At 31.3% G+C, this 27,298-nt stretch overlaps 2 protein-coding genes across 3 annotated transcripts in view; both read right to left on the bottom strand.

Annotated features, from left to right (window-relative positions):
* Positions 1-28: 28 nt before the first annotated feature.
* LOC103570782 (nuclear pore complex protein Nup155) lies at positions 29-4,859 on the bottom strand. Its single transcript, XM_008548642.2, has 3 exons — positions 4,668-4,859; positions 1,763-4,518; positions 29-1,699 (listed from the first exon to the last, which is right to left on the bottom strand). The coding sequence occupies exons 2-3, from the start codon at positions 4,514-4,516 to the stop codon at positions 614-616; spliced, it is 3,840 nt and encodes a 1,279-aa protein (XP_008546864.1). The 5' UTR covers positions 4,517-4,518; positions 4,668-4,859; the 3' UTR covers positions 29-613.
* A 3,378-nt stretch (positions 4,860-8,237) lies between these two features.
* Positions 8,238-27,298, bottom strand: part of LOC103570783 (tetraspanin-5) — a 64,511-nt gene continuing 45,450 nt past the window's right edge. The window contains exons 2-10 of one of the 2 annotated variants that reach the window (XM_008548647.3): positions 19,712-19,832; positions 17,207-17,280; positions 17,059-17,133; positions 16,535-16,633; positions 15,151-15,279; positions 14,766-14,816; positions 13,827-13,937; positions 11,648-11,758; positions 8,238-11,120 (exon numbers count right to left, since the gene is read on the bottom strand). In XM_008548647.3, the coding sequence (XP_008546869.1) occupies positions 11,052-11,120; positions 11,648-11,758; positions 13,827-13,937; positions 14,766-14,816; positions 15,151-15,279; positions 16,535-16,633; positions 17,059-17,133; positions 17,207-17,280; positions 19,712-19,832 (840 nt within the window). In that variant the 3' untranslated portion in view covers positions 8,238-11,051. Of the gene's footprint in view, positions 11,121-11,647; positions 11,759-13,826; positions 13,938-14,765; positions 14,817-15,141; positions 15,280-16,534; positions 16,634-17,058; positions 17,134-17,206; positions 17,281-19,711; positions 19,833-27,298 lie in introns of both variants that reach the window. The other variant, XM_008548643.3, reaches the window with a different exon arrangement.

Here is a 27,298-nt window from a genome sequence, read left to right as displayed (position 1 = left end):
AAAAAAAAAAAAAAAGGATAACAAGTGAAAAGTATATAAATGATATATCAATATCGGAGTATCAGTATCACCAGTTATTAACGGTGACCTGCAGTCATATCAGCAGAAGCTATCAGGCCACTTGAAATCCTATATAAATTTGTATATTTTCTCTTATTATAAATATAAGTATACGTTTATACTCACGCATTAATAAAGACTAAGATGATTATTAAGTGGTCAGAATGTCTGGGAGAAGTAGGCAAGTGGGGAACGATCAACATCACATCTATAGGAAGGGGATATGACCGGTTTCCGTTATTAAAACCTGGCAGTCGTAAATATGAATAATAATAACAACAATATTGTATCCGATTAATTAAATAACAAAGCTAGTGAACTAAATGACGACTGCCGGCTGGTAAAATTTATTTAAACGATCCCATTAAATAAATAAATAAAAGTTGAAAATTAATTATCAGCAATTTTATTCGACAGATATAAAATAATAAATGATTTATCAAAAACTGTACACTTTTAAAATAATCATCTCAGTAGCAAGTTCATTTCTTTTTTTATTTTTTTTAAATAAAGAATTAGGAAAAAAATATTGAGTTTGAGTTTGAATTTAATTTTAAAGTCTATTGAGAACACTTTGAATGGACCGGAGTCTGGAAATTAGTTCGTCACTGTTGGGTTTACTGAACAATGTGGTAAGACATTTTGAAATAATGTCCTGGCACTTGGTAATGACTTTTCTGCGTACGAAACTATTGCCGATGTTGGTGTTCGTTGTGAAATAAGTAACGAGGTTCGCGGTTGACTCGATCAGATGGAACTCGTTGCCTTCGTTCAGCCAGATCCGGTTGTTTCCGCTGTTCAATTTGTCGTAGATGTCCAGGAGGTCTTCGACAGCGACGTTGAGCTGCAGGAACCCGGTGATCACCTCGGTGTTGGAGACTCCCAGCCTGCAGGCGCGAATCTCCAGCTCTTTTATCAGGAAGTCCAGAGGGAAGCAGTTGGGAGTTCCTGAGTACTCTTGTCCGAGGATTTTTATCTTGCTCATCACCACGGTCATCTTGTCCTCTGGAGACTGGGCGTAGGCGTTTTTCAGCTCGTTGTCGATGATGTTGCTCCAGATTCCCTGGACTAGCATCGCGTCTTGGTGACCGGAGCAATGAATTATCGCAAGCTTGCACTCCCAGAGCTGGAGCGGGTCCGCGTAGTCTTCGTAGAGTTGGGTGATGTCCAGCAGGGAGGAGTTCAAACGCAGCCTGGCGTCTTTTATGGTCATCGGATCGTACAAGCGTTGCTGGTTCGTTATCGTCGTAAGTATTTGCTGTTGGATACGTGCTACCTCGACCTTGTCTTCGAGTTCGCGTAAAAATACACCGAGGTAAGGTGCGTAGCCGGCTTGGTCACTGCGCATACAGACAACAGCGCGAGCGAGATACTTTACTCTCTGAGCCAGAGATACTTCGGGGTCTGGCTTGGTCGCAAGAGAGTCCAAGATCTGGGCAGCAGCTGCGTGGTTCTTATTCCGCTCGTAATACTGCCAGAGCAACTCGGGATTGTTGTTCCGGATCAAGTAGGCTTCGAGTGATGGCGCCGCTAGAGCAACTAGTTCTCCGTCCATGCCTTTGTCTTTCATCCAGTTGTAGACTGACTCGTGGAGAACTTCGCAGGGACTGTGAAGCGCGTCGTCAATTATTTCGTGCAGCTGGAAAAATAATAATAATTATTAAGTAAGTAAATAAGCTAGTAAATTGAGTAGCGGACTTACAATTTGCTTAGCAGGAGCAACAGCAGCTGTTGAATTATAAGTTGGCGGTCCAGGTTTACTGGGAACTGTCGGAGTCAAGGGATTTGAAATACTCTGATTGTAGAGACAATCCAGCATGACATTTATTTCTTTGTAAATATCTTGACGTCTTGAGTAAGCCAGGAAACCTTCTTGATCTTCTGGCGGTTTATTATTTTTGTAGTAATGAAGCGCCGCGTTGTTGGGGTCACTCTTCTCAGCACAGCAGAGGCAAAGCTCCAGAACACCGCCGTAAAAGTGACAGGCAACAAACTGCTGGCACACGGCTGACAAATTAAGTCTCGGCGCGACTGTTTTGCACAATTTTAAGGCTGACTGGAGATAAGACTCTTTTTCCTCAGGATTGCTGCAGCTTTTGGCTTTAAGTATTATTTCATTGGCTTTTGAGCAAACGGCGTCTTCGCTTTTGTACAGATTGGGACAAACTTCCCGTAACTTTGCGCTGACTGTGTCGATTGATGCGTTGTCGCCGAGGTAGCTGTCGATCAGATGGAGAATCAGCAGAGAAGATATTTCGTGGCCAATGAGAATCAAGTCACGGAAGGTCGCAGTCGAGAACTGATTGATCTGGTCCTTGGAGAGGGAGCTGACGATGTTGTGCAGTTGGTTCTCGCAGAGGATCTTCCAGAGACCGAGAACTTCACAAGCGTGGGCTATGAATATTTTTAATGCGTCAAGAGAATTTCTTTCCTCGACCATCGGCTCCTGATACTGAGCCAGCGAGCCATCGAACCCTTCGGTGATGTTTCTCGAGATACTCTGATGCTTGGAGATATGGGTGTTTTTATTCAAAAATGCTCTCAGCGCCTGAAGGTGTCCTAGTATCCAGCCAACTTGGATCGATGATATGCTGCTGGTTATTTGCGTTTTGTTGCAGTTGCTGGTGTCGATTTTAATGCATCTGATGCTCCAGATAGGTCTCAAAATTCTTCCGATGTACAAATAAAGTCCTTCGTGCTTTGCTGAAAACTCCTGATGACGAATATCAAAGTTTCCGACCCTAGGTGTTGATGAACAGACATTGAATCCATGGAGATCCAGGTGCTGGTTCACATTACGTTGACTTCCGTATAAGAAAAACGCTCTGGTCGCCCACTCGGATAACTGAGCATTCTGGGTGCTCTCTAGCGTCGCTAGAATTAAACAAGTAGCACATGCCTGCTCTGGATTCTGGCTCAAGAAGTAATCACGCACAAGTTCAGTGTCTGGGCCTCGTTGTTCGAGCAGCAGTTGACGAAGAATGTCCACGGGACGCAGCTGGACCAGGATAACAGCTCCCTGGGCCGTGAGGAAGATGAATTTTCTCGGTGGTTCCATGTGCTGACGAACTAAAAGCGGTGGGTCTGTTTGAAGACCCAACTGCTTGTCAATATGAATCGCAGGTTCACCAGGAATTTCCGCCATCGCCCAGGCTGGACTGTCAAATGGCAAAATACTCTGGGTCTCAGCTAGATAGTTCGTAAAAGGATAAGCGTCATTGCTGAGACACCAAGCGGTCTCTACCTCACCACCGCAGACTAAAATTAAAGTTCCTTTTTTATAATGCGCCATCTGAACCTTCCTCGGTCTCATCACTGGAGCATTTGCTGCGTAACCCGGTGGCAGACGGACATGAACCAGTTGCAGACACTGAGGACGCGTTCCAGGATTGGTGACTGATGTACAAGTGAAGTAAAACCTCGTGCCGGTAGCAGCGACAGCCACCAAATTAACATGAACAGACTCAGACTCAGTAATCGCTGAAATACTGACCAGCGGTCGGAAATTATTGCTGTCAAGTGTCTTTACCACGTGGACAGTGTTCTGGACAAGCGACGACTGGGACAGAGACGTTATTTTCGAAGCTCCGCCAGCGTCAATGTCCCAGACGGTGATGGTTCCCTTGTCTCCGAGTGTGTATAGAATATTTCTCGAGTCATCGACACTTATCTGGACGATAGCTTCCTCCTCTGATAGCGCAACCGTCACAAAAGAGGGCACCAAAAACGACAGAGGCCCTTCCGAGTGATTTATTTTCTTGCATCGTTTCCCGAACCAGCTGCTCTCCGCCTGGTAGTGAATTTCATACAGACTTCCATTTCGACCACCCAGAAAAATTCTCCCGCTGCTGGTGTTTGCTATCGTGGTGACAGCGACCCCGTCAGTGGTCACCGTGAATATCGGCTCCGGCACCAGCTGGATTTCTCCCTGCGTGCCGTCGTTCGTGTCCATCAAAGTGACACCCAGGACCGTGATCTCGACAGTTGTTGTCAGCACCAGTAAATACTTGACGTAGTTCTGAAAAATTCCAGGTTTAGGTTTAACCAAACCCACACTGATGATCGTCTCGTTCAGACCATCGAAGTACGCGACGTCCGACTCATTCTCGTACGACCAGACGTAAATGTCACTGTCTATTGTCAGCCAGGCCTTTGATATTTCAGTAAACAAACCCATCATGCAGTGACACTGCATGTGACTGAAGTGCTCCATAACTTCTGAAGGCAGCGGGACTTTGCTGTGGACTTTTATCTGGTTAAGGCTGCTGATGTTCAACGCGCTGTTGCTTAAATTCGGGTAGTCGTAGTCGTCCAGGCCACTTACTGTCGGCCCACCTTGCACCGAGTACCTCATTAAATTTATTAATGACGGGTAATTGTTGTCAATCATCACATGCTTGTCAATCATCTTTCCCGCTACTTCTAACGCGTCCGAATAAATTTTTAGCGACTCCATGTCTGGAAATAATTTAAATAATTTAAGTACTGACTCATTTAAATACAAGGAAATTTGAAAATTCAAAAAAAAGTAAATGTTTAATTAATAAAATAAATTAATTGAATGAAATTGTGATAAGAATTAATTTTTTAGGTTACGTTTGACTTACCGGGCGGGAAAATTATTTTTCTAATTAATTATCACTACTAGTTTATAATATTTTTAAAAATTAATTTATTTAATTCACCAGCTATGAAACGCTGGACACATTTAGTCGAAAACTGTACAATTAAAGCGATTATAAATAAATTACTATTTCAGTAAATGCTAAATAATAGTTTTTTTTTCGCTGCCTACTTGCGCTGATAACGTATTTTTTTTTATTCGAGTTTCAAGTCATAGGTGGCGATAGTTGCAAGTTCTCGGGGAAATTAGACGGCAGAGTCGCCTACTGGTCAGTGCGGGTTTCACAGTTTTAAATTTCGTGCTCGAAGAAGTATCAAGATGATGCCGGAGCAGGTATTATTGTGAAATTCTTGTGTCTTAAAAGTAAAAAATTAATTAAAAAGTGAAAACAAAGTGAGTGAGTGGTTCCGAAGGTGTCATGCGGCTCGGTTATGATGGAGATTCTGACAAAAGCTTCTAATGGTGTGTGGGTAAGTGATTTTTTTGAGTAATCATTAATTGTTATATATATCAGATGCGAAAGAGTGAAAGTGATGCATCAAGGAAATTCTGGACGCTAAATAAGTTTTTAAGTGGGATGACAATGAATTTTAACAAAGTTTCCAATCATAAAACTGTAATATAAGAGACGATGAAAGAAAATTTTAAATAGAAGATAAAATACGAGCTAATTTTCATAGAAATATATTGGCAGGAGTCGACTCATAGATCTTCCCTGATACTCACCCTGATGTAAAGCCATAAGGCATGAAAAAATTTATTTCCAGGACTATCTAAGGTCTTTTCTACTAAAAAACATCAGAATGAACAAAAAACGTTTTTATTGTGCTGGGTTATTCCCAACAGAAAAAAAGTTAGGCGCCTTTCGGCATGGACAATCATCTCCATCCAATTCTAATATGGGTCTCAACACAAAAAATAAATTATTCCCAGGACGTTTTATGGCTTTTCCTACTAGAGGACATCATAATGAACAAAAAACGTTTTTATTGTGCTGGGTTATTTCCAACAGGAGCAAAGTTACGGGCTACTCTTTATAGAAAGTGTCATCCTCACTCATGTTCACTCATGTTCACCAACCGTCATATGGGTCTGAATTTGAAAAATAAATTATTCCCGGACTTTTTTTGGCTTTTCCTACTAGAGGACATCATAATGAACAAAAAACGTTTATGTTGTGATGGGTTATTCCCAACAGGAGCAAAGTTACGGGCCACTCTTTATAGAAAGTGTCATCCTCACCCATGTTCACTCATGTTCACCAACACTCATATGGGTCTGAATTTGAAAAATAAATTATTCCCGGGACTTTTTATAGCCTTTTTTACTAAAGTACATCATAAAGAACAAAAAACGTTGATATCTTGTTGAGATATTCCGAATAAGGGAAAAATTTCGCGCTATTCTCCGAAAAATACGTAGACCTCGTCATTTACCCGTATCTGCTCGACGTTGACTATTCAAAAAATGTTTTTTTTTCTAAGCGTTCTGAATTTCTTCCTAATAGAAAACATCATCAGGAACAAACAAACTCTCATAATGCGAGGCGTTATTTGTAACAGGCGTGAATTTACTAACTACTCTTCATCTGACTATCCACTCAGAGCAATTCCCGACAATATTCCTTGTTTTACCAAAAATATTTGTTAAATAAGTTTATATCTGTTTCTATATCCATCCCCTTGACTTTAGGGTAGAAATAATCTTCAGCCGATCATCTCACTAATATCCTTTTTATTTATCCCAGTATAAATACACAATTAATTATTTTTTTAGTTGATAAAAACAGTAGACTTGATACTTAAGACGTAAAATTCCAACACTTTATTTACAAGTTATAGCTTATATATTTTATTTATAATACAATGAGTGTCTATATATATATTATTCATTCAACAAAAGCGCTAAAAGAAAATAATGACTCAGTACTCAAATATAAAATTTTTTTCACTGATTCATTGTTGAATTGTCATCATTAATTGCTCAATGCAGTCATTGACTACCGGAAATAAATATACACATTAATATTCATATACACCCAAGTATCATAGACAATATAACAATGCGTTCACACAAATTTCAATTATAATTAAATTCAATCCTTGATATATGAAATCAATATCCGTATGATTATCAAATTTATATAAAATAATAAAATGCGCGTACCTCTGATTTTAATTGTTTCAGTTGCCTCAAATTATCTTGAAATTCTATTCTATTGTTATTGTTATCGATGCTATACATGTAAATATATATGTATATATCTATATATATGAGTGATCAATACGCGCAAAAGATAATTGTGGCTCAATAATTTTAAAGTAAAATATCATACAATATTTCCCAACATCTATATGTTACAATTTGAGTTGGTCAAGCAATACGCAGTTTTGTTTATTATTATTTTTACAAATAAATATACATTATTTACATTTTTAAAAATATTTATTTTAGAAAAAATTGCTTGAAATTTTTTTTTAAATTTCATTTAATTTTCACACTTAATTATCATTTTTATTTTTAAATTAACATCGAATTAAATAAAAACAAAAATTTTTATTGTAATTTTATGAGTTAGCAGCCATCAGACAAATTTGAATTATAAATAAATAGAGTAAATAATTGATAAAATATAATTTTGAAAAAATGCGCATTTAAAAAATTAAAAAATTAATAAGTGCATTTTTTATAAATAGTTTTTTTTTAATTATTTACTCTATTAATTTATAATTTTTAATTTGTCTAATGTCTGCTATATTCACACTTGTAATTTCAGTCACCATTGTTCCGTTTTTACAATTTCATTGCCATTTTATATGATTTTGAATTTTACGCGCTTATTCAAAAGCCGCCATTTTGACGCAGTCATATAATAGCCGCCATTTTCTTGACAATTGAAAAAATTTCGAGGATAAATTGATAGGATAAATAAATAATTTATTGAAAACAAAAATGAAAAATTTCTTATTACATTTTTTTTGATAAAAATTAAAGAAAAAAGTTTAGATTTTTTTTCACAAACACACATGACATTTTAAGTGATTAAATTAAATTATTTATACATAAGCACCCATTTAATAATCACTCTCACGATATCAATTAAATCATGGCATTTACATTTTAATGTACATAGATAGTTTATTTGTTTATTTGTTATGAGTAAATCGGCGGCAGTAATTTAGCTATACGAAGACTGATGTAATCATATTGAAATAATAATTATAATAATGAGGCAGCAAAATGGGGAAACTTTAAAAAAAATTAGTACAATGTTAAACATACTATTGATTATTTTTTTTAAAGCAAACTCATTTTATAGACATGACCCGTATATTCATATAATAATAATATATATTAATAAAATACATCAAAGAATATCGGATCAGGTATATTTTATAAAAAATTCATAAATTTAATATTATATTATATATTATATTAAACAAGTTTGATAGCTATTTAATCATTTTATGCTTTTATTTATCATTCATAAATAATAAGCGATATTTGTTATGTTATTTATCAGTATATATATATATATATATATATATATATATATATAGTAATCAATTCAAGTTTGGAACACAGCCTTCACAACTGATTCTCGTATTTAGTTTAGTATTTTAATAAGTGTATTAAATATAAAATCACGTTTTTATAGAGAAAAATAAAATAAAGACTTGAAATTACGGTTCAGAGAAATTTGTTGGAATTTTTTATGAAATCGAATGTGGCTGTTTGCTGTCATATTTGGTGCCGATTATTATTAAATGGACTTTGAATCTGATATTCGTGTAGAGCGCAAAATTTTCAGAAAAATGAGTACCAACAAGCCCTACTTATTTCAAATATTTCCCAAGTCCCATAAGTTGGACACATGTCGAAAACTTTGATTTAAATCAAATTTTTTAGTTTTCCGAGTTGATATTCACATGGAGCAGACAATTTCCTTTCAAACGAATACCAACAAGCCCTGCTTAAGTATAATATTTTCAAAGCCGTCTAAAATGGTCATATTAAAATAAAAAATTTAATTAACACAAAAATTTCCAACAAATCAGTGACACTGAACCTTTTTTTAAATTTCATCATCAAAAATGTGTCAATTGTCTTTATTTTATTTTTTTTTTGTCAGTATCAATTAGATCACGGTAGAGTTTCATAACTTATGCGCATAATGACTTTAATTCAGACATTAAATTAACAGTAGAGTTTTTTATTTTATTAAATGATTTTAAAAAATCTCTACTCCAAGCAATTATCTACACATTTATTCCTTTAATTAATCATTAATCAGTTAATATATTTATTTTAATATATATATTTTTTTTATTGATTTTATTTATAACAATTAACGTCTCAGCTGTTATTTCATACTTTTAACTTAAACGTGATGATTTACACACATAAATTGCTTTATCTCAATATCGCGGGCTAAATAAATAAATATGTTAGCGTTTGAATTGCGATGAAATATTAAGAGGGCAGCATAAGTTTATTTTTGATTAAATAACAATTAAATTAATAAATTAATTAGTAAATTGATACAGCGGATCGTAAATTCGAATCAACAATTCGTCTAAAATTAAATCCTCGATACAGTAAATTCCTCGAGCCATTTACTTTAAAAATAAATAGACCGCGAATAATTTAAATTATTCCCGCTATTTTTTATTGATTCGAATTTACAATTAAACTGTATAAATTATTATAAATGGACCCTTCATTATAAATATAACTGCAGTCAACAATCTCTTGGTATATTTATTTATAAAATAATGTCGACTGTAGATATTAATAATAATTTAAATTGATAATTATTAATTATTAATTAGTAATTAGTCTATAGTTTTTTTTTCAGAATTTTCCCTTTTTTTTAGTTATAAATTAAATTTCATATCAATTGAATATTTTCTACGCTTAACTATTAATTTACATTTTCATTCATTCAGTGACACGCTATATTATTCCTGGACAAAAGTGGTGATTTTTAATTTTTGAGCTGAGATTTGTAATCAGCCGCGAATTTCCGTTAAAATGAGTACCCACAACCTATACTTCTTTTCAATATTTTTTAAGATGTATAAGATGGGCTCGTTTTTTAAAATTTACTCAGCCTTAAATTGTTTTGGATTTTTGAGCTGATAGTTGAAAAAATCAAAAAATTCTCTTTTAAACGAGTACCCACAACTCATATTTATTTTCAGTAGTTGCAAAGTCGTATAAGATAGGCATATTTTTAAAAATGGAATAGAAAGAATTTTTTTTTGATTTTTGAGTAGATATTCATGCAAAACAGAACATTTGCATGAAAATTAGTATTAAAAGCCTGTATTGGTTGTTACTTTTATTTCAAATTTTGGAAATTGGTAGAAAAAAATTTTGTCCGGGAATAATAACGCAGGTAACTATTTGTCAGCTTAAAAATAATTATTTTATTCTAAAAATCGATAATGTAGCACCGATTGAAGATCACGCTCCCTATAAGTTAAACATATATATATATAAATTCAATTAATGTTTATTATTTTATAAAATGACAAATCAGTAGTCTTTTAAAATTCTTCAGCGTAACGCTCTAATTAGCGTAAAATATTTTTTTTATTGTTTATTCACTTATTAATTAATTCATTAACTAATTAGTTAATTAACTGTATATTAAAAGCGGCCAATGTTCGCTTCGCGAAAAAATATTTAACAGAATGCAGCGAGACCGGCCGTAAAAATCTCGCTGCGCCCCCACGACGTCGCATTGATCAAAATAATTCATCCATCTCTATTTGTCTTCTTTTATATTTTATTTTAAAAATTTTATAAAAACTGAAAACAAACTTATCAACCATTCAATAAACTTATAAATCAATTTAATTCAAATTTATTGATCAAACAATTTTTATTTGCTGTTTACTATTTACTTCAATCAAATCCGCTTCAAACGTTCAAATATTTTTAATAAATTATTTGTCTAAATATAAATTTAAAATCATTTTTATTTTGGACGGAAAATATAGTTAAAAAATATTATTTAATTATCGTTCGATCAATAATGTTTAAAATTTTTTTTTCCATTTCATATAAGCGGGAAAAAAGTTTATGGTTTAAAAAAAAAAAGTTGTGAATTTAATATTTAGTTACGAGTTGATTTGGTGACAAGTGCAGTTGACAAATAAAGATGTTTACTTGTGGTAGATTTTTCAAGTAGCTACGATGTATATATATATCTATATATATTTCACGTAATAGCAGCAATAGTAGTAGCAATAGCGACTTCATACCACAAACCATATATATATATGGTAGAGTTTGTTCAACGCGATCGATCAGCATCTAGGAGTATGAGATGCTAGACTGCCGTGGGGGCTCTTGATTGTCAGTGCCACTTTGCTTTTTGTGCAAATATGTCAGCACGTAGATTTTGCGCAAAACATATTCCCAATATCTGTAAAAAAACAAAAAAAAAAACGGAACATTTATTATTACTAATTATCAATGAAAATATGAATATTTTATTTTTACAAGAGAAAAAATGACTTTAAAAAAAAACAACTTCTAGATCCAAAAATTTGTTTTATAGAAAAATTTAAAATTAAATTTTTTTAAATATTTTGTGATTCCTCAAGTCAAAAAAGTTTCATTGAAAATTTCAATTAAATTAATTTCTGGAATTAAGATTAAATTTTTTAAATGTCATTCTTTTCTTATCTGGACATGATTTTTTTTTTTAGAGAAAAATAAAAAAGCTTTCTCTAGACAAAAAAGTGAAATTGTTGAAAAATACTTAAACTCTAAATTAAATTAAAAAAGCGTAATAGATCAAAAACTACTGCGTGCATAAAAATAATCGCATGCCCAGAAATCCACAAAATTGCCTCGACAAAACTCCTTAGTCTTACCTTTGCTTAAACCACCTTACAAAAAGTTCCCCGTCAATTATTATCAGTATTACTATTATTTTTAAAAAAGTACCTGAGCAAACGCTGTTATAATAGCGCTAGTGGCAATAACAAGTAAATTTTTTTCCATCCACTCTTCGCCAGCCTGTATGCATCCTTTTTCAAAAATAGAAACATCTGAAGTCTGTAAAAATAAACAAAAACGTACACGATCCCTTGAAAATTTACAATTAACTATTTATATTTTATTATTATCATTATCATTATTATGATTTTTGTTTGCTGATGGCACAATGGTTAGTCATGGATGATGTTAAACTAGCTGTAAAGATTTCCATCTCCCGCTTTTAGTATTTGCATACACATATATTTGTTTTTCATCCCGAATATAAGAATAAAGAGAACGGAGTAGAGTACAGAGGTAAAAAAATATTAAAAAATATATTATTCAGCAAACAATTTATTTACAAAAGTTATATTAGCTTAGTCGCGCTATTCAACGTATGCGCTATCGCAGATCCTCTAGTGTACTGGGTTTTAATTTATGATGGTGATTGCACAGATATAATAATAATATATGACTGTATATGAAAAGGAATAGTATGAAGAAAAAAAGTAGCAACTTGTTATTGGATCGCATGTTGAGCTGGAATAAACGCGATATTTTCTGTTTCTGTTGCGAATGCTGTTGCTGTTTCTGTTTGTATTGGTCGTATACTTTTTTGTATGTTCGCTGTAACACTAGTGTATGCTGATATATCTGTGGAAGTGTGGGTGTATATATTTATGGCATACGTTTATAGTTTTACTTACAACGAGTAGCCTGGTATTTCAATCGTAACACCGGAAACATTATCGGCTTTTATGGTTTAGCTCTTATACATGTGGCATTATATGTATACGTATATGGGAGTTGGGGTTGGGAAACCGATAAAGAGAGATACAACTTTGGCGAAATATTTATTATCATTGGGGTTATTGTTATTATAGTTTATGGTTGTTCCTTGAGACCGCAATGTCACGTCTTGTAATCGTTATTGATTACTTTGGTTTGTTGTTGTTTTTTTTTTTTTACGATGTAAACTTACCTGGCTCGGGTGGCCTGCGGATTTATTTTTACAATTTTTATATATTTTTTGCTTGCGCTGACTATTTTTATTTGCTACAAATAAGCGGGGTATAAAATTACTTTAAAATGGTGTAATCATAGATTTAAATATTTTTCGTATACACGGAGAGAAAATTATGGTAATTTTTCGTAGTATGTTTAGAAATATACATCCATAAGGTTATGATAATAATTACTGTGATATTATGAAAATGGTTACCATTATTTTATGGCAATTATTATGGTAATGATTACCATAATATGAGAAATTTTTAAATGTTATGGTAATAGTTACCATAATATGGTGGTAATTATTACTATATTCTCGTGAATTCATACCATATTACTATGGTAAATATTACCATAATATGTGCAGTTTCAAAATATTATGGTAATTATTACCACACAATAATGGTAGTTATTACCGTACTATCACGCTATTTATTACCATACTAACATGGTATTCATTACAATAATATGAAGACACACTATCACGATAATTATTACCATAATATGAGGAATTTCAAAATATTATGGTAATTATTACCATACAATACTGGTAGTTATTACCGTACAATAATAGTAATTGATACCGTACTATCTCGGTAATTATTACTATCACGGTAACTAATACCGTGTTATTGTGATAATTAACGGTAATTATTACCATTTTATCCTGATAATTATTACCATAATAACATAGGAATTATTCTAATATCGTTTAGGAATGAAACCCATATAGATAGGAATATTTACCATAATTTGTATGGGTGCCATTTTTATTATTGATATTTCAAAAAAACCATACGTTGTGAGAATTATTCTCATAGTATATTGTAATTGTTACCGTATATTTCTCTCCGTGTAGAAAAATTTTAAATTATTATTATTATTATTATTATTATTTATAAAAATGCACTAATGGTAGAGATAAAAAAATCTAGGTACATGAAATACAAAAAAAAAATGTTTCCAACGTGTAGTAAAAAAGTAAATAACAAAGAAAGCTCATGCCAACTTTTTCAATAATGAATAAAAAAAAAAGTTGTACTGTAATATCATAGCAATACAAGTTATATTTGAATTTACAAGTACAATCAACAATTTCTTTAGAGGATCTAGACTAGGTAGGTGTATAAAATACCTGAAGCACCATAGTGCTCACGATAGTGCCGGCAACGGGTACGAGGTTCAGTTCTAGCCACTCTTCGCCTGCCCTCAAGCAACCTCGCTCAAATATACTTCTCTCTCCAGGCTGCATTTCCAACCAAATAACCAGATATAACTTTAAGTAGACGCTAAATACTTTTAAAGATTTTTCATAATCTTCTTTTGATATTTTCCTCAGCTTATCGTAATTATGTCTTTTATTCGCGATTTTATTTAAAGAAAAATGTTGACGAGGCATTTAAGAGCAAGAGGAATAAAAACGGTATTTTATTATTTAATTAAGTATATTATTAATTAATCACAATCGTTTACTCGGGTGGTAGACGTTTTAATCACCTGGGTCGTGAAACTCGCCATTTAACTTGTCTTATCGCACTTTACATCACGTACCAAGCAATTATAGAACCCGAAATCTTTTGAGACAAACAGCGAGTTTTAGTTTCAGGATAGAATGTAATTAGAATAAGAATGAGAATAAGAATTAGTAGTACACTCTGTTACAGAGGAGTCGCTCTAGTGTTTTCTTGTGATATTTAAATTTTTATTCTTAGTTTAGTGATTTTTTAAATTTTTCTTTAAGAAAGGTGTTAGTTTATTTTTTCACAAACGTAAAATTCTTTGATGGTATTCGTATAGAGAAGAAAATTTCCGTTAAATCGAGTACCCACAAGCCATATTTATTTTTAATATTTTTTAAGTCGTATAAGGTGGGCAGATTTTTTAAATGGTATTTAACCTTTTTTTTTTTTTGAATTTTTGAGTTGATATTTGTTTAATGCACAAGATTTCCTTTGAAACGAGTACCAACAAGTCATATTTATTTTTAATATTTTCAAAGTCGTACAAGATGGACATGTTACTAAAAAATAAAACGTTTCTTTGATGAATTTAAATTTATTAAAATTATACTCACATTTCCTGGTTTTCTCACGTTATATCCACACTGTTTATTTTTAGTAATTTCCTGAAATGAAAAATCTAAATAAATCAATGACGTTAATGAATAAATTGATGAAACTAAAAGAGCATGTATTATTGAATTGAATTGGTGTTGAATCTATAATTATAATGCAGAATGATTTAATGTAAATTGAATGGCACTAAATCATTGTAAATCGATTCAAATTGATGATAGCGCAGCAAATGAAACATGTATAACAAGTATCAGTTGTCGTGCGTGAGTGGAAATAGTGAGCAGGGTTGGGAGTGCAAGTAGCGAGAATGACGATTGAAAAGGAGGACATGAATGAGTATTTGACGAGTGGCATAGTAATCAAATTATAGTTTACACTTCTCACGTTGGCCTCCCGCTTACAACAACTAAAAGGCACGCCGCAGGCTTCACTCGAACCAATCTCACTCGAGGAACAGTTGAAATAGTTGTTGCGATCCCAGTCCTTTGGTCCTTCGATACCGCAGCATTGAAGCTAAAAATATTATTTTATTTTTTATTATCACCGACTTCCCGCTATTAGGTTTCCTTCCTCCATATTTTTTTCCATTTTTAAAAATAACAATATCGATAACAAAAGGCTTTGTTTCCAATTTTATAACAAATCTATTTTATTTTTTTTATCTCCTTTGTGGAACAAATATTTTTTATTATATTTCTCAAAAAAATTTAATATCAATATCTCTGATAAAAATGCTAGAACGCAAAACAAAAAATTATTTTTTTTGTATGCAAATTTGATATTTAAAAAAAAAAAAAGCATCAGGTACTTGTACAAAATCTCGTTAACTATTATAATTAAAATATATATTTATGAAATTGGAATTCATTTTTTGTTAAGAATAATTGAGTTGCTAAGTGTCTGATATATATGTATATATTTAAATTTATATATGTGTTAGAAAGAGAATTTATTTCAATTAAATGTGCATAATCTCTCTTGGAATAACTGGTACGGAAGCATTCCATTAATGGGGTTCAAACGTGGTTGTATGCTGCAAAGAGCAAGGAAGACAATGAACCTGAGAGAGCGAGAGAGTAGAGCAATAGTATACTGTCGAGAAAGATGATATACATGGTACCAAACTGATAACACAACATCAATGGCTTTCTCTTGGTTGCTATTCAAATTTCCTGGACCGAGATTCTGCGGACAGCTATTGATTGCACCAATCGAATCCCAAGTTCCACCAGCTCCAGTTATGCCTTTTTACTCTTCTCATTATTATATTATTATATTACATTATACTCGCTTGTATATTATATCATTTCCAATTTTATACTATACGTTTTTGATATGGTTTAGTTTTGCGGACTAATTTCGACCGGGAAAATTTTTTAAATTTCGAAATTAAAAAGTTGAACTTGGATTCGAAATCTCGTATTTGAATAAGCAATCATTTATCTTATGGCTTCGAAACTCTACTCTGCAGTGCTAGTGATTGTTTTTCTGTAAAAAATTTGAATTTGAAATAATCGATCATTTTTCCCGCGCGTTATTTTGTACGAGTTCTTACTCGTAAGTCGAATTGGATTTAGAAAGTTCATTTTTTAAGAAATTTTCTTCTTTTTTTTTACGACCATTATTTCCGGAGATCCATAATTGAAACTTTATTTATTTCGAATTGATTATGGCGGGAAAAATTTGAATAAAATTGATAAGTAAGTTTCTAAAGCTTATAACGAATTTTCGATGAATGTATCAAGAGATTATGGTAGAATTTACATACCCAGTCTTCTTGAATCCAATCAATAAGATTTTGTTGATCAGGATCATCTCTATAGTGAATTATGAATGCTTGAAAGCCTCCCGTCGCTTGGGATTTTATCTAAAAATGAAATTTTTGAATTTTAAATCTACAATAATAATTATTATTATTATTATCATAATTATTTAAAATATTTGTAATAAACATATTTTCATTTATATGCTAATAAAATAATTTTATTTTCATATTAAATTTTATTATCGCCGTACGTCGAGTACTCTCGTATTCACAGACTGAATACGAAAATTTTCCACCGATGAAATTTATGCTTACGTATATGTCAACATTAAATTTAACTTGATTGTGCTCTTTTATATTTTTTATTTCATCCAATTTCTCCTTTAATCAGCATGCATTATACGTTAAATTTTTTTTAGTAAATTAGTAAAAAAATATATATACATATATACTATGTATATATTTGAATAATGCAATTAATCCACGGGAAATTCTGCGCGTGCTTAAATTAGTATAATATTATTTACCCAGTCTTTGAAGATAAATCCAAGCACTCCGATTGTCATTTCTACCAGCAATAATGTCCCCAAAAATATTGCGTACTATAAAAATAATAATGAGTATCAATTTTCTAGTAAATTTGAATTTTTAGTTTAAATTTATAATTTATTTTACTGTTGCAAGAAGACAAGTATTTTCCCTGAGTGCACCGACACATCCCGTAAATCCAATAACAGACGTAACTGTACCTGTAATTTAAAAAAAAAAATATATATATATATATATACATACAAATATATCAATAATGAGTTGGAAAAATTTGAATTTTTTTTGAAGTTATTAATAATTTTTAAAAATCGTCGGGCAAAAAAAAAATATTTTCAAGGCGGGAAATTCAAATTTTAAAATTTGAAGTGAAAAGTTTTTGTGAGGAATTTTAAAAAAATTAACTTTCTTGTTTGGGACTTTTGGAAGCTTTGTAGGTATAGGAACAAATTTAAGTTGATGAATTCAATTTATATTATTTATATAGGGGATTAAGGAATAAAATGTAGTGTATTAACAGGAGAATCAATATAAAATCAAATTTATCGGGAACAATGAGACGTCTAGTGAATGGAAATTAAATGAGAGAGCCATGTGTTTGACGTTGGAGAGTCCAAAGATGAGATTTACCCTCAAATGGGTGCATTGGATGCTGGATATATAGATTCCGGGTAAAGCTAACACGTCATAGACCATTGTCGCGCAAGTGTGTGTGATTGTATGATGAATCTATTGAAAACCGCGGTCTAGTATTTGACTTAAATTGCTCAAAGTGTCGATAGCGATGCGGTGAAAATATAAATAATCAAGAAGTTTTAATTGCTTGTTGTTTTTATCATCGCCGAGGAAGTTAATTATAAATAATTCGGGTCAGTGATAAAATGTAATGCGGGATAATTAACATTATTTATGCACAAACTATCAAAACTTGTGTGATTAGATGGGAGATTACAAAGTTTGGTTGACGAGAGGCATTTACATGGACGAATTAATATCAAAGTACTTTGAGAATGCTTTTCAAGTTGGGATAATTAATTAATTAACTTGAATAATCTATGCAATTTATCTAACAGTTATTTCGTCAATTGATTAATTATTTTTGAAAGGACTCTTTATAGTTTTTTTTATAGACACAGGAAGTCATCCCTAATTTTCTATAGAAAGTCCATATAATTTTTTATATGATATTAAGATTTTCTTAAAAGTAAAGGCTGGGATGTCAATTTTTGGTACTCGAAAATGTGCGATAAAAGGTAGCAAGTTCTCATTTTGTATAGAAAGTCTATAGAATTTCTTAGATGACGGATTTTCGTAAAAGTAAAGGCTGGGATGTCAATTTTTGGTACTCGAAAATGTGCAATAAAAGGCAGCGAGTCCTGATTTTCTGTAAAATTTCTCTGAAGACGGATTTTTCTATAAATTTTCTGTAAAATGTCTCTGAGGAAGGATTTTCTATAGATTTGAAGTATAATTAAAAAATTAAAAGATGATAAAGTTAACCTGATTATAGAGAACAATTATAATTAATCCTCTTTCTTAAAGTTTTCTTGGTTTATTTTTGAAATATGCATCAATATATAAATGTATATATTTAAGGTCTAGATATAGTGAGGAAAGACGCAATTTCAAAGCTTGTTAGTTAATCTTTAAAGTCGTTAAGCTCGTTTTACTTTTTGATATTCGTAACTTCATTTTTGTTCAGCTACTTTGGTCTTTCTATCTACAGAACTATCTTTATCAGACACTAGTATCGTCCGAGTCTTCTCCGTCCCCCAAGTAAAGTCCAGGACTCGAGCACGTAATCCGTTAACGTAGCAAACGGCTGTTAATTTATTACCACCCAGTTTTTCACAACTTTAACCTCGAAAATTACATCTCACTCGCCTTTTCGGGATATACTGGACCGTTACTACAAGCATAAGTTGAGCTAAAAAATTTTCTTACACTTTAATCTCTCACTAACTTAATTAATTATTAATCACCAGCATTTTATTTTTAATTTCGGAGCCGCTACTTTTAAACAGGCAAACAATTACAATTTTTTTCTTTTATATTCTCAGGGAAGCATAAAAAAATGCTTGAGATTTTATTCCGTTTGAGTGACTGGATATTTTTTTTTTAAATTTAATCATCGAAGGATGAAAAAAATAATAAAATGTAAATCGTTAATTTAATGAGAGCCTAAGGGACAGAAATCAAGTTCGGTTCGCGAAGAGCAACATTCTGTGGCTGAGAACAAGAATCTGTACTTCCGGAACTTGATAAGTTTCTCACTTCTGCCCGAGGGTGGAAACTGTTGGCGTTTATTTCCTCGCACTTTTACCCTAAAGGTGTATAGCGAATCTGCTGATAGTTGAGTATTTGTGGTGAGACTGGTGAGGATGTATTGTGTAGCTGAGTGTATAAGTGTTGAAAGACAGTTTGGAAGTATGTAGAGAAAACTCTTGTCTTTACTTTCAGTCCCCTGTGGTGCTACATCCTGCAGGATATCGATCGAACCGTACGACTTTTCGAAATGTCCAAGTTGTTGCGGCCATTATTATATATCGAGGCAAAAAATACTTGAGAAAAAAGGGAAAAAAATACATATATATATATAATATATATATATATAAAGGGACTATAACTACTTACCGACTAGAATGAGGATAAATGCCGGGTCGAGTGCGATGTTGGTAAGTCGGGAAAGATTGCTAAATGTGTCCTTTTCTTTCCATGCCCAAACTCCCACTGCCATTATACCCAGACCCAGCCACTGTAACAACCAAAGTTTATATTTATTTATTAGCTATATTAATTAATTTATTTTTTTATAAAAAATTTCTAAAATCGATAAAGTTCTGGTTGAAATTCTCAGTGGAATTTGACACTCAATTAAAAGTAATAATAAATATTTCCCGCGTCTTAATTTTAATTTAAAATTTAAATTAAATTAAAGTATAAATCTTAATCAGAATAACGAACAGGGAGGATGGTAATATCAGTAATAAACAGTCGTTATCAGTTCGCCGACAATCCACTTATACTGATGAAAATACAAAATTTATAAATTACATCTGCATATCTATAGATATGAATGTATAGATATAGATATAGAGAAAGGGATAGCGAGAGGTCGACAAGAGGAGAGGGCTATAGGATTTTGTATTCTAATTTGCAGATAGTATAGGATTGAGAAAGATTTAGCAGATAATCTGCACGTGTTGCACCGAACTAACGGCATTGCAAATTGCATTAATTAAAAGTGACTATAGGCTTACTGCATAGGTCTATATAGGAGTGGTCGATAGTGTAACTCGATTATCTTCGGGTATACTCAACAACTACGACAACTACTACGTGATGACGTGGAACAACCCTTCTCTCGTCGTCTCATTGCTCCCATTATTTACATTTATAGATTTCAATTATTCACATTGTTAATGCACTATTAGATAAATAAAAAAAGTATATGTATATATGTAGATGTATATAGCTTGTAAAGTGAATTCAAGCGTACGTCATTTTCCATTTAAAATTGTCGATATACCGAGCGAATAGACTGAATATAATTTTTGCACAGCCACGATCGTGACAAAACGATCAAGTCAATTGATTTTAAATTAATTACTCTCGAGTCTATACGTACTACTGTACACGAGCAGTTGCTCATGACATGCCAACTGATTTATATACCCATGGCATTTTGTTTCGGAATCACCTTTACTATTTTAATATATACATGCATCTATAGATATATATATACTTTTATTTTTTATTATTATTTTTTATGGCTATTGGGTATCGATAATAACAATGATTTATATTTTTATTAATTTACTAGGACGGAAAAATATAAAAATACCCGGGAAACTTGAAAAATAAATAATGAAATTTTTTCTATTATGCTTTTGTTGATAACAATTTATTGATATGGAATTTGGTAGTGATTTCTTCTGGGGAATTTCTCAGGATCTCCTGAAGTGGGTGAAAAAAAATTGAATTGAATTACTGAAAATTTTGAATGAAATTGTAATTATTAGCAGACAAAAGTATGCACGCCTGATAAAAAACGTTTTTGTTTAATCATTTTTGATAATAATAATTAATTAGTCAGGAATTTGTTGGTTATTTTTTGTAGAGTCCTTCAAAAGGATACTCTGAAGTGTAAAAACAAAAATTGAATTAATTAATTGAGTATTTAAAATGAAATCGCAGTAGCGGGCAGACGAAAGTACGCACGAAATGACGGAAAAAAAATTCTAATGAGGAAAAGTGAATTTAAATTTTAAAAAAAATTAGAAAGTGATGTAATAAAAAATAAAATAAAGGATAATGAAAAAGTTTAAAAGAAAGTTTATAGAAAAATGGATTTTTTAGGTGGCAGATTAAAATGGTCGTTGAAAGTGGGCTATTAATCTTGTCTATTCTTCAGTTTCTTACATTGAAATTGGTGTTATTAAAGGTAATAGCTAAAGTTGCCGAGTTTATTACACCAGATTTTCTTACAAGTTACGACTTATTGCGGCAATTCGTTGGCAACTATTATCCGCGTGCACGTTATTATCGTTCAATAGAGTCTTGTAAAAGATCACGCCAGTTAATTGATTTTCGAGTCCGTGGAAACGGGGGCTCGAATAAAAATTCATGGCAATGTCTGTTTAATTTAAACCAGACATTGATAACCTACTTTTCAAAATTAATATCTATAATAAAAATAGTAACTTTGCCTTCGGGTTACGATCATACAACATTGAAACATCAAGTTTTAACATTATTCATTCAACCACGTCAGCAGCAGCTCCAGTTACAGACGTACAGAAAAATAACCGATAGAAATTAACTTTTTCTTTTTTTAAAATAAACTTTCATAAATCATGAGTCTTGAAATGACGGAATTTCAAAATTTATTTTATACAATCCCATCAATCATAATTATAATTATTTTGAAATATCAAAAATTTAAATTTCATGTTATCAAACTTTTAAATTTATTTATACGTAAAATGAAATTCTATTGGAAAAAAATTTATGGGGTAAGTTGGTAACCCAGGGCAAAATGGCGGCTTCAAATTTTCACCAAAAATTTAAATTTCCAATTTACCCGCCAAATATTCAAAATTTTGAATTTAAAAAAATGTACAGACATTTGAAGATGACCGGTTTACCCGTATATTGATAACGATAAGTAAAAATTGGTGTTTCATCTTACCCCAGGCGTTTAGAAATGAATAAGGGGTAATTTTGCCCGCCTTTGCTTAATTTGATAGAGAGATAGTAAAATTGGTAAAATAGGTTTATAAACTCGGTAATAAAAGTAAAATAAATGTATTAAATGAAATAAAGATGGACGAAATACAAGGCGGAAAGTTCTTAGCTCAATTAAACTCAAACAAACTAAAGTTGTAGACGATTCCTGGTTGCCAGAGAGGAAACATCATTCGTTTAATCTTTTATGCTCTGTCGATTCAATTTTGTTTTATTTCATTTTCTTTTTTATTCATGATAAATTGTATATATGTATATATTTATTTACTATCTGCATAATTAAAACTGAATCAATTTGAGATAATTTAAATTTAAAAGAGTAAAACCATCGGGACTCGGAATAATTCTATTTTAATACAAACTTGTCATTGTTTTTGGTACTTTTGTTGGGTTTCCAACTTTTTTTTTTCACTTATTATAATATTGAGTCGTTTACGAATGATAATTCTATTCAAAATTATGCAGCCGCGAAAAATCTTATGAATATTTAGTTTTGGATGCTTTTGTCCGACAGCTTTTCCACCAATGGAAATCCATTGAGCAAATAAAATAAAAATATTTTTCGCGTCAATTATCAAAAGATCCATATTAATATAATTCTATTTAAATTGCCTCTATTAATATTTTACGGAATATAATATTGAGGCCACATTGCATATTCTCGTCGCTTAAAATAATTATTTTTAAAATGTCGATTTAATATTTATTTTAATTATCATTTATGATAAATTTAGATTTATTAACGTTCATCTCCGCGAGTTGGATTTTATTTTTCCAATTTTAATTTATTCATTCATCAGTAAAAGTCTGCATTGTAAAATTAGTATTTTAATTAAAAATTCCAATTTTAATATTTTACTGCAGTCAATTTTTTTTTTTAACAAAAATTTGAACTTCAAACAAAAATCCTCAACTTAATAGACAGTTGATAATTTTTGCTTTTTTTCAACAAATCAATTACAAAAAAAAAAAAAATTTGCACATGTCGAATACAAAAAAATTTATAATTTCCATTCTTAAAATAATTTGGAAAAAAAAAATTTTAGTATCATAAAAAAATTCAAAACTAAAAAATGATTTTTTTTCAAATTTTTAACTAAAAAAAAAGACTCAAAAAAAATTAAAAAATTATGCCAGCAATCTCGACAAGCATATATTTATATACAACCCAAATAATGAATAAAAAATTTAAACCCAATGCTCAAATGTAAATTTAATTAAAAAAAAAAAAAATAGATATGTCAGACTGATAATTACATGGCAGCCGAGAATTATGTACATGTAAACAGTAATGAATATTCATGAACGGTTATAATGTAGTATACATGGATATATATTTATATACATATACATATACATATATAATAAGTAGAGGATCGTAGGCGCGCTAATTTGCAAACGGCTGACAAGCAGCCATGGGTTACCGATTAATAATAATTCATGTGGTGGTTTTGACGTGAGGCAAGATAGATAAGTGAGCTTGCACTAGAGAAAACAAAGCCCTGCACTTATTTCTATACATCATATACATATGTATGTATGTGTAATATATTAAACAAACTTTAATGCATATATAAAATAATTTAGCGTTGAATTGGAGAGCTCAAACCTTTCATCTGCCTTACAAACTCGACTTTACATATTTTTCATTCCCTAAAAATATTTTACCACAGCTTTATCTCTATACATAGGCATATATATGTATATTAATATATATATATGAACATTTATTTTGTTATCTAGATGTGTAGCAGGTGAAAATATAAATGCAAATTTTAACGGGATACAATTCACGCATTTAAATTCACTTTGAGGCTATTCTGTTTTTTTATGTATCGATCAAACTGGGTGATATATATTTATATATATTTCTCATATATTTTGTTCAGGTGTGAATAATGCTTCAGTGGTCGGGACCAAAATATTTCGATAGAGAAAAAAATTTCGGAAGAGTAAATTATAGTAAAAAAAATATTTTTGGTAAATAAATTTATGGTACGTGAGGAGGATTACGGATTTGATTGACGCCATAAGGATTAAATTTACATTTTAGTGAGTAAAAATACCATGGACCTTTTAGTTTTTTGTTATTTTAACGGTGGATCGGGGTAGATTTTTCAGATAAGGGATTCGAGGCGAAAGAAAAATTGTCTATCGGTTGACCCTGCGGGCCAGCCCCAAAACTTTCCGCTGTAGTCAGAATAGCTTCCTAGAACCTCAAAACGTCAAGATCTGTTAGAAATTCGATTTTCGAAAATCGGACCGAAACCAATAACTTCCCGAATTTTAGAAAATTTTTTATTTTTTTAGCGGAAAGTTAAAAATGTAAATGGAAAATAAAAATGAAAAAATAAATAGACGCGAGATATATAAATGAAAATGTGTGGGTGTGTGTAAGAGTAAGAGTAAAAAGTAAAGATAAAAATTGGTGGGCAAGCTTACGTAAAAAGAACTCAGATGCAACGACTCTGAAAGCTTTTAGTGGAATTAAGTAATGACAGTATGAAGAAAAAAGTTTGTATTTTTAGATATCTTTTTCTAATAAGGTGTCACGGTACGATAAATTGTACGCCCGAATAAATATTAAATTATTTTCTGTTATAATTTAAAAATGATAATTCAGTCCACGCCTCAAATAGTTTACAATAAAAATAATTAATATGAAATACCAGTTGTCGGATGAAATTTGAATTTTGAATTTGCCGCCTTTTTGCCGACCCGCCATCTTTGTTAAATAAGAAGTGATGTGAAAATTTAAAATGGCCGCTAGATTTCCGGCATTGATCCCTCAGTTTTTAGCTCAATATATTTATTGTAATTAAACCAGGAGGATTACAATATTGATATTTAAAAGGATTCTTTTGTAGCAGAATTTAAGGCCGATGGAAAAAAATCAAGTCAATTAGTTGAGTTCTCTGGAAGATTTCATGATATTTATATAAGAACAGTTCAACTGACAATGAGAATATAAATTATAAATGAGATTTAATGTCTGAGTATCCATGAAAAATTTAAAACGAGAGCAAAGCACTCGGTTATTAATAGTTAAGAGTTTGCATTAAGGATGATCAGTTTAAAAAAAAATTATAATGGAAGAATTGGTAACTATTTTATTTCTTTTTATGAAAAAAGAAATATTTCAAATGAAAAAAAAAAAAATAAATTAAAAGTATTTCTCTCCCGAGTATTGACGGAAGCAATTCGAGTAAAAAAATAGTAGGACTGAGTGATCAAACAGAGGAGGATAATAATCACTCGTAAAAATAAAAAAAATCAAGTATCCTCGACTGAATGATCCAAGTGAGCTGAAAATCAATTGCGTGCACTCACATCCTGGCTGTTTGCATTATAATAAGCTGCTATTTAATTCAATCCGAGTGTAATTTGAAACTTATCAAAAGCAATAAAGCTATTGCTGTATGCTTTATGAGATGAAAAGTATGAACAAATATTTAATATTTTGTACGGGAACGAATGTATAGATGGGGTAAATGGCGAGCAGTTGCAGGATGTTGGGCTAACTGAAGCCCGTGATGTTACGACGGGCTTCGGAATTTCAGATAGAAAACTCTCGAAATCCCTGAAGAGCTTGCGATACTACGGGTTCGTGGACATTGTAATCAACGAATACTTTGTACGGCTAAACTCGAGAGGAAAAAAATATAATAAAATAAAACTCTTGACTATTCCATTTTTACTCTCTTATCTAGAAGTACCAGAGATCAACTCATAGCATTTTTGTAATTTTTTATTTTACTCTATAGAGGGTAATAGTACCAGCAGTTGCAGTAGTAGTAATTTTAAAAAAATTTTTTTTATTTTCTGTAGCCATTACTATTTTATTTCTCACGCTGATAAAATACTGCAGACTATTATCGTACTTTAACATTGATTGAGTACACAGTTTTTTTTTTTATTTGAATAATAATAATAATTCAAATAGAATTTTAGCTGAAAAAAGGACGAAATTATTTTATTGACTTTAAATCAACATTGCGCCGAAACTATTGGATTTATGAATAAAATTATATAGAACTTTTTTGTAGGAAATTTTATTTTCTATCAAAATGTATCTGTACATTTTTGACGTATTTTCAATAGATAAGCCGGAATTTTCATTTTAAATATAAAAGTCATTAAGATTTTAATTTTATCAAAATTTGGGCATTTGAATCGAAATTACGAGGTATTTATTAAAGATACGATAAAAATGGATAGAAACAAATTTGTAGAGAATAAAATTTCCTACAAAAAAGGACTCTTTAGATTTTTTCGTAAACCCCATAGTTCTTGAGTTATTTCAATTTAAATTAAAGTTTGACAGTGAAAAAAAAAATGTTCATGATGATTAAAATTTTGATCATGCAATCGATAGCAAAAAGAGCGTAAAGTAACAACAGATCGATTTATAAAAATAGTGTAGTATATAGCGTCATTCCATTAAAAAGTCATTATTTATTAACGACTGCTGAAGCAATAACATCAGTTTCAATAAAAATAAATCGAAAAAATAAAATAAATCCGAGCTTTAATAAATAATCGATAGACTATTTTTCTCCATAAAATAAATTATATATATTTTTCCTCCCACGTTCCCATAAAAAATTAACTTCTGCTCTAGAATTTTAGCAGAGCACTAACAGTAAATACAAATAATTAAAAGCTATTTAATTACCCCAAATATTTATTAATTTAATTTACAATATTTAGCTCACAGTTAAGTAAAACACGAGCATTCATTTTAATTAAATACCCACTCTACCGTCAGTGAAAAAAAATAGAAAAAAAAAGTGAATTCGCCAAAGCTAATCCATTTGCCAAAATCCCCACGAACTGAATTAGCTACGTGAACTAGCGTTAAGCTACAGCACGTAAGTCAGAGATTCGATTCGTCCATTCGATAAAATAAAAACTTTAAAATAAACTCCAGCAAAATAAAATAAAAAGTTCTGTGTAAAAATATTGGCTTTACTC

The sequence above is a fragment of the Microplitis demolitor genome, chromosome 5 (assembly GCF_026212275.2).
Source record: "Microplitis demolitor isolate Queensland-Clemson2020A chromosome 5, iyMicDemo2.1a, whole genome shotgun sequence".
Classification (NCBI taxonomy): Eukaryota; Metazoa; Arthropoda; class Insecta; order Hymenoptera; family Braconidae; genus Microplitis; species Microplitis demolitor.
Note: the sequence above shows the minus strand (reverse complement) of the source record. Positions and strands in the feature narration are given on the sequence as shown.